Source organism: Camelina sativa, chromosome 11 (genome assembly GCF_030686135.1).
Source record: "Camelina sativa cultivar CO46 ecotype springtype chromosome 11, ASM3068613v1".
Taxonomy (NCBI): domain Eukaryota; kingdom Viridiplantae; phylum Streptophyta; class Magnoliopsida; order Brassicales; family Brassicaceae; genus Camelina; species Camelina sativa.
In genome coordinates this window covers 7,962,072-7,982,326 of record NC_141890.1, presented here as the reverse complement: position 1 = coordinate 7,982,326, position 20,255 = coordinate 7,962,072, and the positions used below count along the sequence as shown (strand labels likewise).

At 35.0% G+C, this 20,255-nt stretch overlaps 1 protein-coding gene, 1 non-coding gene and 1 pseudogene across 3 annotated transcripts; 2 read left to right on the top strand and 1 right to left on the bottom strand.

The window, feature by feature from the left end:
* Window positions 1–2,494: 2,494 nt before the first annotated feature.
* LOC104722461 (uncharacterized) lies at window positions 2,495–4,789 on the bottom strand. Its single transcript, XR_015571881.1, has 4 exons — window positions 4,543–4,789; window positions 3,833–3,989; window positions 3,455–3,724; window positions 2,495–3,283 (listed from the first exon to the last, which is right to left on the bottom strand). It is a non-coding gene; the product is annotated as an uncharacterized LOC104722461 (transcript).
* A 1,655-nt stretch (window positions 4,790–6,444) lies between these two features.
* LOC104722459 (uncharacterized) lies at window positions 6,445–8,965 on the top strand (annotated as a pseudogene). The gene is made up of 7 exons (XR_015571880.1): window positions 6,445–6,625; window positions 6,725–6,765; window positions 7,426–7,601; window positions 7,843–7,914; window positions 8,039–8,215; window positions 8,315–8,435; window positions 8,737–8,965. The product of XR_015571880.1 is annotated as an uncharacterized LOC104722459 (transcript).
* Window positions 8,966–12,689: 3,724 nt separating this feature from the next.
* LOC104722458 (ATP-dependent DNA helicase SRS2-like protein At4g25120) lies at window positions 12,690–20,108 on the top strand. The gene is made up of 29 exons (XM_010440624.3): window positions 12,690–12,985; window positions 13,238–13,931; window positions 14,028–14,069; window positions 14,191–14,354; window positions 14,640–14,856; window positions 14,984–15,040; window positions 15,122–15,227; window positions 15,319–15,452; window positions 15,529–15,603; window positions 15,725–15,850; window positions 15,935–16,066; window positions 16,167–16,250; window positions 16,378–16,491; window positions 16,598–16,698; window positions 17,034–17,100; window positions 17,183–17,233; window positions 17,581–17,658; window positions 17,744–17,950; window positions 18,064–18,102; window positions 18,225–18,296; window positions 18,405–18,491; window positions 18,562–18,612; window positions 18,692–18,897; window positions 18,989–19,082; window positions 19,185–19,235; window positions 19,426–19,488; window positions 19,592–19,651; window positions 19,719–19,781; window positions 19,865–20,108. Exons 1-29 carry the CDS (start codon window positions 12,837–12,839, stop codon window positions 19,952–19,954), a joined length of 3,474 nt encoding a protein of 1,157 aa, XP_010438926.1. The 5' UTR covers window positions 12,690–12,836; the 3' UTR covers window positions 19,955–20,108.
* Window positions 20,109–20,255: the final 147 nt, after the last annotated feature.

The window sequence follows — 20,255 nt, the reverse complement described above, 5'->3', positions numbered from 1 at the left end:
AGATCATTCACCGTATCAATGCAAATGCGTATAAGCTTCGGTTGTCGGATCACATTCGAACATCGGACGTCTTCAACGTTAAACATTTATTTCCTTATCATGGGGACAATAATGAGCTAGATTCGGGGTCAAATATTTTTCTATCCGGGGAGACCTGATGTAGCACATCTTTACGTGTCACACAAGCTTCTAGAATTCTCTGTTTTCCTTCTTGTTTTTGTTAGTTTTCTATTTTTTGTTGATCTTCCTTTTGTCTCAAATTTCTATTTTTTTTAAGTTTTCCTTTTCAGTTTGATTTAGTTGCTCTATAAATAAGACCTCTAATGCTTGTAAAGAGGATCATCCTTGAATTGAATTAATAAAGAGTTATCTTGCAAATCTGAGTTTTGCAAAGAAGCGTATTCTTTCAAGTCTCAAACCTCTGTTTTTCGTGTAGCAAAACAAAGTTTCTCGTGTAGCAAAACAAAGTTTCTCCTCTGCTTTTCGTGAAGAAAACTGAGAACCTTGTTTCTTTAGCTTCCCGGGAACATAAGAAACAAGTCTTTTTTTTATTATTCTTTCTTGCTTCCGCTCCATCATGATTTAAAAATCTAATTTAAAATCCACTGTAATATTCAAAACAGTTTGTAGATTTGGATTTTAATGACTTTTAAAGATTTGTGAGGATTTGTTTAGTTACAAATATAGAAATCAAAATCTCATGGTTTTAGATAGGATTTAAAAGAATTTTATAGAAAATCATATCAACTTCACTAAAATCTATCAAAATTTCAAATTTTATAAATCCAATAAAATTCTTCAAAATCACGTTTCAGTACACCCCTAGTTTTTTTTAGTTTTGCTAATTTAGTAAACTAAGAACTTCAAATCTTTTACGAAAGATTACGTAGGTTTTTCTTGCTTAAGTGTAAAAGTAATCAAATACTGGATGGATTATTATCAAATCTCTATTATAATTTTCTTGAAGTTCTCATCAAATTTTTTTTTTTTGTTGGACAAAGTTCTCATCAAGTTTTATACAGTAATTAAAGAAAATAATTTGATAGAATGTTGAATCTGTAACTATTAATTTGTGCAAATTACATAAGGGCTATTATCTATACACATATATATATATAATTATTTTTAAGGTAGTACATATTCATATATTTTTCTTTCCCAATACAAATACTTTTTTAGTTTTTATGAATTTGGTGGTGGATTTACCCAAAAAAGATAGAAAAGATTTTTTTTTTTGCAAATTTTGTTTAAATGCTCAGTTATACATAAATTTTAATTTGGAAAACCTTAAATTAGGCTCTCTTGTTTTATCTTCTCTATGTAATATAGTATAATGATTTTAGCCAAATTCCTGACAAATCTCCAATGTGTAATGATATAGTATACGTATGATAAACGCAATTCCTAACTATTTTTCTAATGTGCATGCATTAAGAGATTGATAACACATGACAAGGATTAACTAACTAGGCATGATGGCCAATCTGCAGCGAGTATAATTTAATGTCAAAAAACGAATTTCACATGAAATCATTTTGATCATCCTATTAAACAAACAAGTCTAGTACATACAACCCTTTGTTCATCCTATTTTGAGTATTTTTCTTTACCCATGATACTATATAGTTTTGTTATTATTATTTCACATCGTTAGTTTTTGGAAAAGAAACAAACTCAACTTTCTGAAAACAAAGGTTATACCATCATACCAAGGGGGACTTATCGGAAATTTTAAGAGCAACTGTGATGTACATTCCAACCTTATTTGTTTTATTTCGAATCCCGACGCACCTCTTTAGTTTCTTGTACGACGCAATTACAATACTAGAAAAGAAATAACAAAAGTACACGTACATGCACTTATAAGAAAAACATGCAAGCATTGTATGACATATTCTTGCTAGGAGACGACTAGCAAACGTTGTACGAGTTGCTGTATTCCAAATTAATATACAATTTTAAATGCACATTCATTTTTTTTTCTAATTTTTTAATGTATGGTCATGTCGGAGTGATCTGTTCGATCGCTATGCTTATGGTTAATGAGGTTAGTCCTTGAGCACCAGGTGTTTGTGTAACATTCAATAAATATAGATAAATTACTTTATCCTAGAGCATGATAGTCGACGGCAATAGAGGTTAGGAGCTTAGTAATTGAGTTGAATATTCCATACCATTTATCTTAGAACAAAAGTTCATTGACTCAGTGATTTCTCTCCTTCCTAGTGGCCTGCCTTTTTAATTTCTTAGACTAGTTCTGCCAACTTTCAGAGTAGGTTAACCAATTTTGGAGTAGGTTTAGCAAGATGCAAGAGTGGACCCAAACCAGTGATCACGAAACGCAATGTTTAATCACTAAACCATCAACCACTTTGAGTGACGTTTTGCAATGTTTGGCAACTTTGTATTTGTGCTTTTCTTGCAATGCCATCAAGATCATCAGCAATATTGAACTACGAGATTCATAAACACCAAAGGTAGCTAGATCAGTAACTCAATTTCCAACTTTTCTTTCCTTTTATTCAATCAAACAAGTCTTTTACATTTAAATACAATTAACAGAGTAAAAATGGCTTTATTCTTGTTTTTTCTCAAACATTAAGAAACATTTTAAATACAATCGCCCAAAAAAAAACAAGAAAAACAATTATATATGTATATATAAATCTTCGAAGATAACAAAATCTTGTTTAGCAGACAACAGTAGCTGCTCCGGAAGACACAGGACTTGCAACATCAAGCATCATGGGATTCCATTTCATCACCACTTTATCACCGCATCTTCCATCCGATGAAACTCCCGCAAATTGCATCTGATTTGCTTCAGCAGAAGACGGATTTGGTACGCTCTTGACCCAATCACCTGTCCCAAAACTGACGCAGCAATCGTAAATACCATCGCTGTCTTAGGCATCAACACTGACTTTCTCAGTATTCCAATGAATGGAACCGCTGCGTGAAGAGCTACAAACCAAGATGCGGAATATTTTTCAGTGTGCTCTCTCCAAACCCCTAAAGGCACATTTAGCGCCATGCCTAGCATCCCGATCACTAGTACTTTGGCTGGCAAAGGTTGTGGGCGGAGGTTCTTGGCAAAAGGTGTTTTTGATATCGCTGCTCGAGCTGTGACTATTGCTTGAGGGCATTTGAATTTCATTCCTGGAGGAGGTTGCAGGATCTTTGCCACAAGAGGTGCCACACCACTTACAGCTCGATATGATTTTGCAATTGGGCAGTTCCCTGTTTTAAGCCATTCATCACCCATAGCTTCGTGGTCTCCTCCCTGAAAGAGAAACAACAAGTAAGCGGTGCTCTTACGAGAAAGACAAAAGAAATATCCAACAACATTGCCGTTCTTAAAAGCTAAACTATTTCGTTAGTTAGATTTCTTTAACTATATGCACATCAGTTTAAAAAGATACATGTTGAGCAAGAAATGTATAAAACGTTTTACCTTATTTTTGGATGAGTCAGACTTCTTCTTTTGGTTTTTAAACATGTCAGAAAATGCATCAAACCCAAAAGGCCCTCCAGGTCCAAAGGATGAGAGACTAATTGTTGCAGCCTTGGCAGCAAGTGGATGGAATACAGGGACAGGCTTCTCTGCTTCAGATCGAGCGGTGCCAGAGAGAGGGACAACTCCATCTTGGCCATGGAAAAGCCTAAATGCGGTATCAAAATTGGGACCATCTTCAAATATTGGTCCTTTCCCTGCTCCTCTAGCCTAAAAGGATATAGGCAAAACCAATAGAAACATATGTGATGAGAATTGGATGCGGTGCAAGAAATGTCAGATATAGAGAGTGTGAACAACCCAGAAATTTTGACTTACAGGCATGGGAAAAGGCAAGGAAGAGGAGAAGGAGAGGTTAGTGGGCTCATTGATGTTCCTCAAGAACGGACATCTGAGAATGTCAAACTGAGAAGCCATGGGATTCTCTCCAGTACAATGATCCATTCTTGTTGAGGTGAAAAAAAAGGACAAGAATCTAAAACAAACAAACAAAGGAATCATAAATAAGGAATCGAGATCAAAGCTATTGAAGCAAGGTAAGTAGCAAAAGAGAGGCTAGTGGAATGGGGCAGTAATAGTATCGGATGCAATTTATATGGAGGAGGAGAAATAGCTAAAGATGCTCAAACAACATCCTCCTCCTCCAAGCTTTGATATTACCATTCTACCAAAATGATATATCTCAATCAAAAAGAAATCACATTTGAGTCAATCTAAGAAGAACTGAATTGAACCCAACAAATTTAAGAGGAATTGGAACAAACCCAAAACGAAAGCAATCGTGTGGAGACTCATCAAAAAAGACTCGGGATTTATAATTACAAAAAAGAATTCCAAAAAATCAGTAGAGCAATGGAGTCTAATAAGAGGAGCACTAGTGATCACAAAAGAGAGCTTAACGAGTCTCTGTCTCTAAAAAACGACTAAAGCTAAATCAGATCTAAGCATATACACAAAATCAATGCGAAGAAATCACAAACACAAGTTCTGGGCAAAAAGGGTTACAGAGAGAGAGAGAGAGAACTTACGGATAAGAGAGGCGATGATTGAAAAGTGAAATGAGATTAACCGATGAGAAGGCGTGTGTGAGGAACGAACGATACACAATTCAATTCCCTTTTGGAGAGATATGAAAAAAAAAATAAGCTTAAAGGTGAGAGAGAGAGAGAGGATTTTGTACAAAAAAAAAAAAAAAAAAAAAGGGGTGGTGGATGAGAGTGGTTAGGTGGTAACGTGGAGAAGATGGCGTTTTGATTTTTAAGACTTAAATTTGGTGAGAGAATGAATACACTTTGTAGGTAATGTACCTGTTTCTTGCTTCTTCTTCGTGCTCACCACGCGCTCATTCTCAGCACCACTACTTTGACAAATTGCAACATTATTAATGCATTTTTTAATTTAAAGATTAATGGGCCAATATACATGCCTTCTTTGAATAATAAAATAAATAAATTCTTTGAATTTTGTCAAACATTTTACTTTTCTACAAAAAAAAAAAAAAAAAATCAGGCCACCGATTTCTCTCCCTCCTTCCGTCGTGTTTCCATCTTTTGACCCAACAAAAAAGATTCCGGTTTTTCATTGGTATGAAAAATTGTCAAAATAGTTGACTTTTGGTCTAACTCTAAAGAGACGACTGTTTTAACTTTTAACATAATAAAATGTGCATATTGTTTAATTCACGGAAGGCGGGTGACATTTTTAGTCGAATCACTGTTTACGTAAACGTTACATGTAATGTATAAAAAGCTGGTTTTACAAGATCAAAAGGTTTTCAATACTAATCTTTTAACACATATGCATGCATATACTATAGTGGTGAATCATCTTTTGAAAATGTGAAAATTGAATCATTTTTCTTCTCTTCTGAATAAATTCAATAAGACATTTGTTCATTATTTCTCAAGGAAGCTAGCCAACGTGGTGGAAGTGGAACATATTACATATAGTCAATGCATTATTACTTATACGCCTTAGCTAATTCCTTGAATGAAGGAACGAGAGAGAACAATTGCTTCTAGCAAAGGTTATCTTTATTTATTGCACTATTTATTCTACTCTTTAGACTAGGAAAGTCCACAACTCAAACATACTTATCGTATTCTTATACAATCATAATCCAAAATTCCAACAGCTATAACTATATATTGGAAACGATATATTGGAAAGTGTAATCAGTGTGATCCAACAAATTAAAGAAAGAATTCTCTATGCGCAATGTCATCCCTCGACTAGTTGCGCGTTCCCTCTTTGTCGCGGTGGCTACAATCGTGGCGGCAATGCTTCCGTTTTTTGGAGATGTGAACTCCTTATTAGGTGCTTTCGGTTTTATACCTCTGGACTTTGTTCTACCTGTGGTGTTCTTCAACTTCACGTTCAAGCCATCTAAAAAGAGTTTCATATTTTGGATCAACACTTTGATCGCCGTGGTTTTTTCTATTCTAGGGATGATTGCTATATATGGTCGCGGCGGTTAGACAGATTATTATGGATGCCAGTACGTATAAGTTGTTTGCGGATGTATAAATAAAACATGCAAACTTGCAAAGTGGGTGAGATTGTAATTGTAATACTAATGTTTAAAATCTCATTATACATACATATTCGTATAATTTTATGTTTTAACTGAAATCACACAATAATCATTGATTATTGATTATTGATTACACACATATTCCTAGAATTGATAAATCACACAATAATCAATTCAGATTTGGAATATGAACATTTGAATCTTGGAAACCCAAAGAAAGACATAAAAGATCTCTCCTAGATAATACGAACGAAATCCCAAAGTTGGGAACACGGTAAACCGGATCGAAATCACGGTTTGATCGGTTTATCCACAAAATTATTTGATTTAAGATTTCAGGCTGGTTTTCAATTGCAAGCTTGTTTGGTTCGGTTTAAACAACGAACCAAATAGGGTTTAAGCTCTTGTTAAAAAAAATGGCGACGACTTTGAATCGATTTCTGAAGCATAGATCACTCTCTGCTCTCTCGTATCGAAACCAGCATCAAGGACTCGTCATCTCCACTCGCTATGACTCTCTCCCTTCGCAAATGCCATCTCTTCGATCAACCACCCGATCTTTCCTCGATTTTTACAAGGTACCATTATTCACGAATTATTCAATTTCGCGTTACCGGAAGTAACGGTGACTGACAATTATCTGTTGATGCTGTTTTTTTTTTGTTGGATTTGGGCAGTTTGGGAACAAGAAAGCAATTGAGGATGAACGTGCTAGACTGTAAGCTTTCCCTTTACTTAGATTCAATTCGATTGAAGTCTAGCAATGATTTGGATTTCAGTTGTGGATATATATATATATATTGTGGGCATGTTCGTTTCATCGCCGCAAGTACCTGCGGTTGCGGCAGCCGCAGCTATTGTTGTTCGTTTGATTGCTGCAGGTACCTGCGGCGTGACGCTGCGGCAAACGCATCTTCACATTTTAAACGTTGATTAGATGCGGCGATTAAAAATGTTGTGTTTACCGCTGCCGCTGCCGCTGCAGCAGCCGCAGCCGCCTGCGTCGATGAAACGAACATGCCTTCTAGTTAATTAGTGGAGTATGATGTGGTTTAGGGCAGTAATGATGAGATGAATTCAAGGATCATGGCGGTAAGGTATAAATAATGATGCTACTTCTTTCAATCTGTTCTCTTGTATTGGTACTTTTATAGCACTTAGGAGCCACAATCAAAGATCCCAGATTCTGTGTGTGGTTTTAAAGAGTGGATTACTTTCACTAGCTATAGATTATCTCGTATGTGTCTGTTGTTTGGGCACGCTTTTGTTATAACTCAGTTTTCAGATTTTCTTTGTCCTTCACTATGCTTGATTTAGATACTGAAGCTTATATTGGCTTTATGAAGTTCCTCAACTGTCAACTGGTGTTTTTTTGCAGATAAGACTCTAATTCCTGCTGTTTCAGCCATGAAATTTCCGGCATTAGCAGTGACTTTCTCTAACGGAGAAAGCCTGACTTTACCTGTTACTCCCAACAGCAATGAGGTTAACACAGAGGATTCGGCTGTTCCAAAAGTTTCATTGGTGTGCCTATCTTTCAGAGCAAGCTCTCAGGTACAGAAAAATTCCACCTTGTTTTCGTTAAATACTCCAAAGGAACCAAGAAAATGTTTGGTTAACCTTTTTGAAAAGATCTGTCGCATTGACTGATGTGTTGCTTTTTAAGAGTAGAGTAGTAAGCGATGGCTGCATGATACAGTGTTCTTAACTGATGAAGCACTTGTTGATAAGTATGACCTTATATATACAGTTTGTCTTATTGTTGCTACTGGGTTGTCGTTGCTTTATCTGACAGGAAATGATCAGCTCGTGGAGCAAACCATTTCTTGAATCGTTTGGCAACAGGGAAGATCTTCAGTTGTTTGAGGTACTGATCCTTAATTGTTTTGTCACATGTAGACCAGATTTTAAAACCTGCACCAGTGCTTTTTTTGTTTGGCTGCTATTTTTTCCTCTCATTCTTCAGGAAAACTTGTTCACTTGTATTATAGGTATCATTTATAGACAAATGGCTCTTGGGCTTTCCCCCCATAAAAAAAACTACTTCTCCGGGTCTTGCAAAAACCTAACAACAGCGAGAACAATGTCCTCCAGAGGCAGGCTGTTTACGCATTTGGGGACCATTATCACTTCCGTAAACAAATCAAAGTTTTGAACCTTCTCACTGGGTACAGAAATTCTCCCTCCAGCTTATCAAGTTAAAGAAATGCATAGGATTTATGAAACCTTACTGATATCTCTGTTGCACATGATTATTTATGTCTCAGGTATATTCACCTACTAGACAAATCCGGGAGAATAAGATGGCAAGGTTTTGGAACGGCGACTCCAGAGGAAGTGTCTCAACTTCTCTCTTGCACCTCACTTCTCTTGGAAGATCAATGAGAGGTAACCAAACTGCTCTCTCTTTTAAACCATTTAAATCATAAGACTACCAATTCCCTTTTACGCCTACAATTATCAGAAATTCTACAGCATGAGCAGGAACATGTTTAGTGTATGTTTCATAGTGGAGAGTTACAAAAGTTTCTTTGAAGCACCTTCCTGACATAACATCTAAGGGTTTTCTTTGGTTCTATCACATGTCTAGATTGCTGCTTAAACCGGAGACCATCTCAAAAGACTAGTGCTCCTCCTTTACTTCACAGAAGACAATAAAATATCTCCTATATTTCGTTTTTCTTTTCAGTTTGATGACTTGATCTGATTGGTGTTATCGGCACTTTCGAAGCAATAGAGGTCATACTCACTCTTCACTTGTCTCCCTTTTTAGACATTTGCATATTGTACCCATATGAGAATTACATGACCCAAATTTTGTTTCTTATGTAACCATTCTCTGGTCTGTAAGCATTACATGGCCCAAATTTTGGTTCTGTATTTTTTAGAAAGTTGAAAGGGATTCCTATTTGCTACTAGCCATCAGTATTCAGTAGTACTACATGTGACGGGCTCATTAATGATATGAAGGCTGAGCGGCTGAGCGGCTGAGCCAATTAAATATTTTTAGGTATTGATTAACTAAAAAAATATAATTAATAAAACTAAAGTATATGTTTTTGGTGAAATAAAACTAAAGTATATGTTTTTGGTGAAATAAAACTAAAGTATATAATACTAGGCAAAGTTCCACCCTTTCCATGAGTTAATATTCTATAAGACTATATAATATATATTCAGATACTATATGATTCACTATTTAAAATTTTAATATAATAACATTTTTTATCTATAATAAATATTTGTTGTCTTAAATTTTTAAAATCTTCAAAAACTAAACGCTTACACATAAAATATTCTATGTGTAATATTGAAAAAGAGTTTTATCTATTAGAATTAGAAACAAATTTATGATTTTTTTTTGTTTTTCTTTATATATATATATATTATTAATGGAAAGTAATTATATAAATTATTTGTGTTTAAAATTCTGATAGCTTGAAAGTAATAAATGTTGAGACTTTTAGAGCTCTTGTGTGTTTTCCTACTATTGATTTATGACTCATTTCAAGATGTATTAATTTCAATATATCTTCAAATTAAGGCAATGCATATAGTTGACAAAAAAAAAAAGGCAATGCATAAAATTAGGATGTCATTTAAATCAGTGTATAATCATTTTGTCACAATTACTCCAGGATTTCCAAAGTTTTAAACCAGTAGTATTGAATATATTTACTAATTTCCATAACGTCTATATTAATTTAATACTTTCTCCGTTTTTTATTAATTGTCGTCCTAGAGTTAAAATTTTGTGTCATAATACTTGTCGTTTTAGATTTTCAATGCAAACTAGAATATGACCCGTACTGGAGCACATGTTGAAATTTCTTTTGTTTGTTTTGTAATTTTTATTCAAAACATCATATATGTGATTATTTTATTTATTTTAAAAGTTTTTTTGGGATGAAACACTATATCATGAAATCATATGCTGAATATGACTTATGAAAATAACAACTATTTTGTAAGATCTATTCTAGTAGATTTAGATTTGTACCCGAGGCACACTGCGAGTTAAGTTGTGTGATAAAAAAAGTTATTTTTTGTTTTTTATTTGATTTGTTTAGTGTTTAAAATTATATATTATATTTTGATTATTAATTCTATGACTTAACCCAAAGTATACCACATATTAATTTTAGGACTAAATATGTAACGTATGTTTGTCAAAATCATCTTGACCGAGAAAGTCTACCAAATAACATTGTTCCAAACTTTAATTTAATCTGAGAAATCATATTTCTTGAAATTTCAACATGTGCTCATATTTTTTGGAATTCTTTCATATTATAGTGAATTCTTTGAGTTCTGAATGATTTATATTAAAAGGTTGGAAGGATATTAGGTAAGATTTTAGTTTGAACCGTACAATAAGATTTCAGAAATCATGATTAAGTGTGATTAATTGCCAAAATTTTATTCCTTTTTACGCCTAATAGTATATATGGTGTAACAATACATGGAATAATAAAGATTTTAAGAGGATTCTTTGGGATATTATTAAGTGTATTCATATAGCCCACATAATGGCAATTAATTTTGTTTCTTTTTTTGTAATCAACCTATATTTAATTTAATGTATAACTTATTTTGTAACTAACTTATATAAATTATATAGTCTACAAAAAATGTTGTGTACTTCCGTTTTATTATATAGAGGATGTTTGGTAAATATTTCAAGTTTATTCAACTGTTTTAATGTTTTAACCAATCAAAAAATTAGAAAATATATTTAAAAGGAATAAAATAATAAAATTAATGGTTTTCTTAATTTGTGTGAAACAATCTTAAACGACAATTAATAAAAAAACGGAGGGAGTATATTCTAAACTAGTATTGAATGGAAAAAATCAATGCATAAATCTATAGAATCGTTTTTTGCATTAGTTTATTTAATTGGATATAAATCAATTATAAATTGTTGACAACAAAAATCAATTATAAATTATTACATAAGACGAATATGGATATGGTTTCCATATGTACATATACATATATATGATTATGAACTTACGAAATAAGGAGTTTAAGGATCCATGTTGTTTTTAACTAAATGATGTTTGATGACGATGTTGTGTAATGATGTTATTGTTTTGACTTTGATCTTGTTTGATTGTTCTTTGTTACTGCTGTTTGACGATGATGTTGTTGTTTGCTGTTTTTTTTTTTTTTACTTGTGATGTTTGGTTGTTGTTTTTGACTTGATGATGCTAATTGAAGTCTTACTAGAAACATCATTTATTTACTATGTGATACTAATTCTACCATCTTTTATTTAAACTTGAGAAATTGAACAATTAATGTACTTCTCTCTCATGACATGTGTAAGTTATATTTATCTATGAGAACCAGACATTTGATTATGTGGTTTTCTTTTGTTTTTTCTTTCAAATGATGTTTGATGACTGTTTGATTCTTTTCCAAAACCAGATAGATTCGGTTGTTTCATTTTGTTTGCTTGCATAATCATCAGCGCCTTGGATATTCTATGCCTAATATTTCTTATGATGTCCTTTTTGATGTTGACAACTATTTTATTGCTGTTTTTGTTTGTGCAGTTCTCGACACAATCATCCAGACAGCTAGGGTAAGGCCTCTGCACCTTTCCGAGTTAGACTATATGGTCCACTCTACTTAGGGCTGGGCAAAATAACCGATAACCAAATAACCGACCGAAACCGAACCGAAAAAAACCAAACCGAACCGAACCGAAATTCTTCAAATATCTGAATGGTTAGTAAAAATCTATATCCAAACTAACTGAAACCGAACCGAACCGAACCGACAATTAAATGGTTAACCGAAATATCCGAAAACCTAGAAGATATCAAATATTATATACTTAATATTATGCAAAACTATAAAATAAACTTAAAATATAAATTATTTCTAGATTCAAAACAATTAAATATTTTAAATAATCAATATATGTAAATGTTATTATTTTGAATTTACGAAGTTAAATACTATTTTGTAAAATTGAATCCATATTTTTCCCTTTTTTGTATTTTTGTTATTGTATATTTGGTTAATTTTGGTTATATTCGGTTAGTTTTGGTTATATTTGGTTTATTTGGTTAATGTTAATATAATTTATGTTAGTTATGGTTATTTATTTAAATAACCAAACCGAAACCGAACCGAAAGAAACCGAACCGAACCGAACCGAAATTTCAAAAATATCCAAATGGTTACTATATTACTATATCCAAAATAACCGAAACCGAATACAACCGAACCGAAACCGAATGATTAACCGAATGCCCAGGCCTAACTCTACTGAACACAACAACAATGTTATTGAGGAGTTCCCATTGTGTCTTCCAAATCTTTAAACACAGGAACAATGGTAAACTAAGTCTTTTTGTCATATCTTATTTATATTTATCTCACATGTAAATCTTACATGTGTCTCACTTGTTTCTTATTAGTTTAACGAGAGAGATGTAGACATTGTTCAATTTCTCAAGTTTTTTTTAGTCACATGTTTCCAATTTTTCCGAGAGTCCATTAATGTATTAGACACGTAATTGGAAAAATTGATCTAAAGTAATATAGGTGCATGCTTGTAAATTGTAATAATATCGGAAAATATTAAAATCCATTTAACAAAAAGCGAAGGGCCCTACGTGGGCTCTCAAGGCCCAAATAAGATCTTCTTCCATACCCGGAAGATTCGTTGTCCCTCCTAGGTTTTTCGTTTTTTTCCAGTTTCTCAGAGACAAATCATTTCGAAATTTTCCCACACTTTCTCTCTGAACGAAGATCATCAAAGGGGGAAGAAGAATGGAGAATCTCCCGCCGAACAGAGGGATGTGGAATCAAGAGTACACCCCTGGTCGTCTTTCTCAAAGCTTCAGAAGCGTTAAGCCGCTCCTTGACCGGAAAAGGCCACTTGAGAATGCAGCTCATTTCTCCAATCCTTTCCCTCAAAGGTACCATTGCTTCTTCTTTCTTTTCAATCTTTTATTCGAATTCTTGGTTTACTCTTTAATCTCCTCTTTGTTCAATTGCGGTAAATTTCTGATTTCATCATGGTTTAGTGAAGTGAACCCTTGCTCTTCCATTTCCCATGCTTTTAGTTTTAGGATTTGGCAATTTTGCAATTAGTATTTGAAGTTTCTACTTCGCCAGATTTGATGGGATTGCCTGAAATATGTGATAAATTTATCTACTTGGTGTTGCAGAGTGAAGGAATCATCAATGGGTACTGAATCCGTTACTCACCATGGTAGTAGCTTCAATCGAATTCCTCTTATGGAGTTATCCGCGAATAATACACCATACAAACGCCTAAAACCAGGGATCGGGTCACCTGATGATGGTTGTTATCCTCCTCCTCGTGGCGTGAGCACCCCTACTCCTAAGTTTGATCTGGATGAGGAGGTTATAAACGCATTTCAGACGGAGATTTCTAGGAATGATGGAGTTTCATCAGACCCGTTTGTTACTCCCCTGAAACAGCCAGAAAGAGTTACACTAAGCTATGGTTGCCCTTCTTCTTCTTCGCTTCTTGATGATGATGACCTTGATGATTCCATTTTACAAGAGATTGACTTGATTTTTGAACAGTCAGCGAGAAAAACAGCTTGTGAAACTCCAAGTACCAGCATAAATCAGATTCCGTATAAAGATGATAAGAGCAGTGACCTCAAGGGCACCTTAGATTCTAGGGATGTTGAAAAGTTTGTGTCAGACTCTAATGTTAACTCGAAGCTCAATGAAGAAGAGGCTACCGTTGCTGCTGATCCTGCACTGATCAATTCCATGCCTGATGAGTGTTCAAAATATTTGCTTTCTTTAAATGATAGACAGCGTGATGCAGCCTGTAGTAATATATCAACGCCTTTGATGGTTATTGCTGGTCCTGGAAGTGGAAAGGTTGGTATCTAATAGATTTCTTTTTCTATGAGGCAAGAACTTTTGTGGGTTTTTATGTTATACAGTCAGTGCTGATTATTCCTTTTCCCATGTCAGACTTCCACCATGGTTGGCCGCGTCTTAGTGTTGCTCAATGAGGTACTATCAATCATCGTCGCTGAATCATTTGTAACTATTTCTGTACTTGAGATCTTGTATATGAAATCAGATTTGAACTTTTCTTTACATTTTAAGATTTGTGTTCTTTCTAACTTGATAGGGTCTACATCCATCAAATATCCTTGCAATGACTTTCACTACGGCAGCAACATCTGAGATGAGAGAACGCATAGGAAAATCTGCTGGAAAGAAAGCAGCTAAAGAGATAACAATCAGTACATTCCATTCATTTTCCTTGCAGCTTTGTCGGATGCATGCAGAAAAGTGAGAATATGAATTGTGAATTTCTTGATATTTTGGTAATTAGTATCGAGTCTAAATGTAGGTATAAGATGTGAAATGATTTTTCCTCATTACTGAATATTTAACTTCCTATGTTGCTAATTTGGGAGTTACAAGGGCCAATAAATGGAAGTAATACTTGAAATCAAGATTAGTTTATAAATTCGTTTCCTGTATCGCGATTTCACTAATTTTGTTTTACATGTATTCGTTTGAAGTTATAGATTCATGGGATACATGTATCTTATACCTTTCCTACTGTCACAGGTTAGAACGTACATCTGAATTCTCAGTGTATGGGCATGGGCAACAAAGAAGAGCGATAATAGAAGCAGTGCGTTTGTACGAGGAGGAAAAGAAGAATGGAAGCAAGGCTTCCGGTGCATGCGAGTCTGGAGAAGGTTTAAATGGTGCAGGAGCAGGAGCAGTATGTCCTGAATACGCTAAGGATCTATCAAAAAAATGGCAGAAATTTGTGACCCAGGTTGCCAATAAATAAAGAAATGATATAATTTGTTTACTTTATGGTCTATTTCTAGTGCTTATATCCTGTCCTTCACATATAAGCTGTCTCTTGCAAAAGTTGATTTCAACTTGTTTTCGTATTTTAGGGAAAAGCTTCCGGTAAAACTCCAGAGGAGTGCCGTAAGATGGGCAATGAGATAGGAGTAAGTCAGCTAGAAATTGTTTCACACATCTCTACTATGAAATAATTCATGTGATATGATTCTGTACTGGTGCCGATACAGGCTAAAATTCTTGGAAACTACAACGATATCCTAAAAGCTTGTGATGCTCTGGACTATCATGATTTGATCAGTTGTTCGGTCACACTCCTCTCTGACTTTCCTGAAGGTGACGCCACTTCGATAAATTTTATGCATATATGATTTATGACGCTCAAGATTTCCTTGTGTTCACGTGTATTTTCTGCATTTGATAAAAGTATTCAAGGAATGCCAAGATACCTGGAAAGCCATCATAGTTGATGAATTCCAGGACACTAGCACAATGCAGTACAAGCTTCTACGAATGCTAGGGTCTCATAATCACATAACTATTGTTGGTGATGATGATCAGGTGCGTTGTTTTCAAATAAAGCTTACTTCTTTTCACTTGAATATTCAAAGGATGTATGACACATCTTTTCTTGCAGTCCATCTTCGGTTTTAATGGGGCCGACAGTTCAGGATTTGATTCGTTTCGCCGAGATTTCCCAAATTACAAAGAGGTTTGTCTTTTCGTGGCTAACTTAAATATTTGACTACATATGATTTATGAGCATAAGGAAGCAAAAGCTCTCACCATTGGATTGCGAATGCATAACATTTATCTTACTGCTTCTAATTCAGGTCAGGCTTATAAAAAACTATCGCTCCTCCCGCCATATTGTGGAAGCCGCATCTTCTATCATAAAAAACAATACGAAGCGGTGCCAATCAAAAAGCATTTCGTCTGAAAATTCTCAGGGATCTAAGGCAAGTTGAACTTTTCTTTATAAGAAATTGCATCATGCAGGCTACAGTAACAGGCTTAACCCTTTTGTGTTTTATCTAGTATAGATTACTGTCAAGGAATGCCATAATGAGGAAGCACAGTGTGCATATGTCATTGACAAAATAATTGAAATCACCAATGATGACTCAACACCTTGTTGTTCCCACGGAGATATTGCCATTCTTTATAGGAGGCAGGTCAGTCCCTTTCTTTTCCTTGATGACATGTTGTCAGAATGTTTTAAACTCTTTAACATATTTACTTATGTTGGTAAACCACGAATGTACTGATAATCAGGTGTCAGGTAAAGTCTTCCAAAATGCATTCCGCCAGAGAAAAATACCATTTAATGTTCATGGTGTTGCTTTCTACAGGAAAAAGGTAGATTGCTTTATATTTATCTCATTTGTTTTAACTGTTGCATGATCTCCATGTATCTCGATTCATGACATTTGATGATTCCCGTATCATTTGACAATAAGCTCCATCTAATATACATAACAACTAGGTTGTCCGAATCATTTTGGCCATGCTGAAAACAACATTTTCCGAATGTGATGATGCTTCTTATAGGCGAGTGTTCAAGGCGTTGCTTCCTTTTGAGAAAGAGGAAAAGAAAAAGGTTTGTACCTCATTTGCTCTTGTTTTATTTCATTTGCATGATTATCTACGATTCACTTTTTCTTTCTCAGCTGTAGCTATTAGCAACTTATCACCACCGTCTGCAGGTTATAGAACATATTGAAAAAATCTCGACCAGTAGGAAATGCAGCTTTATCTCAGCGGCGAGTGATATCTTCAGTGCCAAGATTTCGGGTACCTTCAAAAGGTACTGCTTGATGAAATTCATTAGAAATCAGTATATAATATTGCTTTAGTTTTAATTCTCAGTTGAGAATATCGTTTGCTTTTACGTTTACCAACCAAGACATAAATGCTAGTTTCTCTCATATAACTGTGTCTGTTTTATTTTCATGAACCATACTAGAGTGATACATATAGGTCGTTTTTGCCACCCAGATCTAAGTGACATTGTGTGTATATGTATATATATTTATGTGTATCTACAGATTCTAAGAATGCTGCACATTTTATCCCCTAAGACTTGTTATTTTTATTCATGTTTCTTGCCAAGCTTCTTAGATTCGTTTGAATTAACCACAGGAGCCAGCTTACCCAGGGACGCAAAATTTTGCAAACTCTTGACATGGTAGCAAAGCTGGTTGACAGGGTAAGATGTTAATTGAAGTGATCATGCTTATTTCAACTTAGTACTACGAAATACAAATCCCTTACATGTTAACTATTTGCAGGAACAATCACTTTCAGCTGTAATAACATGTGTGGCAAATATGATACCACTGGTAATTGGTTTTTCTGTTTTAAGTGATGACATGCTTATAGCCATTAACCGACACTGTCATCTCCGGAGTCGTATATAGCAAAACATGCAGGCAATTTTATATTTTTGTTTGCTAAGCAAGTCATATATACAAAACATGGACCTTATACTTAGACAATCCCGTCTCATTCTTGAAAGTTTGTAGATATCGTGATTGTAGGCTTAAGGTGTAAGTTTCACTGAAAAATAGTTTCTGAACATGTGATTTTGCTTTGAAGATTTACTGTGTCTTTCCTTACAAATTCTGAATATCATACCCATTTCTTTTCTTGATCACGCTTTACCTTTTCATGTTGTTTCAACTTGTAGAAATACCTTCTTGAGCAACGAGCCATTGTGGATAATGATGGAGGAAAACTGCTCAATGAAGACAACGATCTTAGATCTGTATGTGGCTTTCCATTCAAAAACTTTGGGTAATTTTCTTTTCTTGTATGTATGTTTTAAAATCTTTTTGGGGGAATGGTTTCAGGTAATCCAGTACTTACTGGATGATGTAGCTGAGTTTCTTTCCGCTCATTGCACTACAACTGGTGGAGAAGTGGATGCAATCAAAGAAAGCAAAGGCTGCAAGCACCTTAATTCATTTATCAACTATATCTCTGAGCGCGAAACTGAAAATTTTCGTTCAAGAAAACATGACAATGAAAATTCTGTCACATTGACCACCATTCATCAGGTTTTTTTCATCCACTCGAGCAGTCCACAGTTTGTTACCCATCTGTGTTAGAATTAGCTGCTTCAGGTAGTAATGGAAATATTGACTAATATCTCTTGTATATCTTTATGCAGTCGAAAGGTTTGGAATGGGACATAGTTTTCATAATCAAGGTATATATCACCCTCTTTGGTTTTCTTTACGGAGTTGTTGGCGGCTATGGTATACTTGTTTATAAATTCAATGAAACAAAATAGGTCCTTGGCCCAGTCTGAATAATAGTTTTGCTAAACAGGCTAATGAAAACGAGATTCCCCTATTACATGAGTCTAACGGCAATTCATCAGAGAGTGGAACATCACTTGAGGTATAGCTTTTCCTTCTCATGAAGTCTTTCATTAACTCTCTATCCACTTCCCACCTCTGCGGACTCTACAAATATATATTTAACCGCACAGTGTTTGTTTAACTGTAGGAGGAACGTCGCCTTCTGTACGTTGCTATGACTCGTGCTCGCAAGAAACTATTTTTTTTGTATGTGACAGTGGATTCAAACTGGCAGGTCAGTACTACACATAGTTTGTGAATTCGTCCTCTCAAACTTTGTCTCTGACTAATGATGTTTCATCTAGGTGCTCCAACCCTCACGATTTCTTAAAGAGATTCCGGACCATCTTCTTCAGGTTCAGGTCTCAGTCTGTTTGCAATTTCATGCATAATAATGTGATAGCACTAACAAGAACTCTCAACAATGTTTTGCAGGGAGATTTTAGCGTAAATGACTGTGGAAAAGTTCATCAAAATCTTCCAAACAAGACTGACCAGAGCGTCTCCAGTTTTGGATCAGAAGAATTAAAGCATGAGGAAAGTAAACTAACTGAGAATGATGTGATGAACATTCCAGCAGATGATGCCTCCGAGGAGTCAATAGCAGCATATGCACTCAATGGGAACAACTTCCTTAAGAGGTTACGTGTTAAAAACCAACACAACTATCTAATTTGGCACTCTTTGGTGTGGTTCATCATTCAAAAGGTGTAGAACTTTTATTCTCAACAGGTTTGATGTGGAGGTTAGATCAGTTGTCTCTCACCTATTTCACAGCTGGGCTAAGAAAAGAGCATTCCAGGAACCGAAGAGGCTGATTGACAAGGTGAGTATCGCATACGTTGCGAATAGTTTTCTCGATCAACTAATGTAAGCGCCAGTCAATGTTCTTAACTCACCTTTCATGTCAATGTTTTCGTACATGCAGGTAAAGTTTGTGATTGGTGAACGTTTGGCCATCAAGAAGAACAAACACAAGGTTGTATACCTCTCTCAGTAAATGTGGTATAATCTGTAGATTTATTCACCATAAACAATTCCGATGCAGTCGTTTCCTTGCTTGGTTACTGTCAAGTTTATTATGAAGCGTAATGGTTAAAGCCTACTAAGCCATACAGAGTGTTGGAATATGCTTTGGTGACTAACTGGATGCTGCACTATTTTGTTAGGATGTCTTACGAGCACTCAAATCATTATTGACTTCTGAGGAAGCGTTCCAGTATGTAGAACATGTAAGCATTAATATCTGAAAAACACTATCACACACTAGTGATTTGATAAAAATGAAAACTGAGATTGTGGTGCTCATGTTCCTGTGTATTTTGGGGATATCAGGTACTTAGGTGGGAACAACTTCCTGCAGACACAAGGGCTCATATAGTGCGCGAGAAACAGGTAATAGATATCGCTGTTTTGACAAAGCAATAGAAGTTTTAAGTTAACTCACTATACTCTGTTTCAGGAGCATTTCCAAAAACTGAGGATTGAAAACTCAATGGGCACTTCAGAAGCAACGACTAAACAGGTAAAAATCTCATCAAGCTCACATTTTGGTCAGCCAAAGATTAGAAGATGATACACTTTTGTTTATGTTTTTTGAAACTGCAGATCGCATTTCTGCATAGTCTAGGATGCACAGTGACCCCAACATCACGTCTCCATGCGTCACGCTTGATTGAACAGTACAAATCACTCTGAGATTCTAAATAACCTCATACGTTCAAATGTATTAAAAAAGGAGCCTGGACATGATCTCGATTTCCTTGAATATAAAAGAACAAACAATTGTAATATGTACAAAGTGAATGTTGTAGAATGAATTCCATGGAAATTGTTTTGGTGGTGTTGTAAACTCAATGCCCATTCATGGTCTATATGCATCCAAGTGATGTTCCGACCATTAGATTAGCTTCTGAATTGCTCAAAACTCAAAATCAAAAGAAAATGTGAAACTGTTTTCTTCTCAAATTGTATGAGTATTCCCATAAGAACAAGTGAC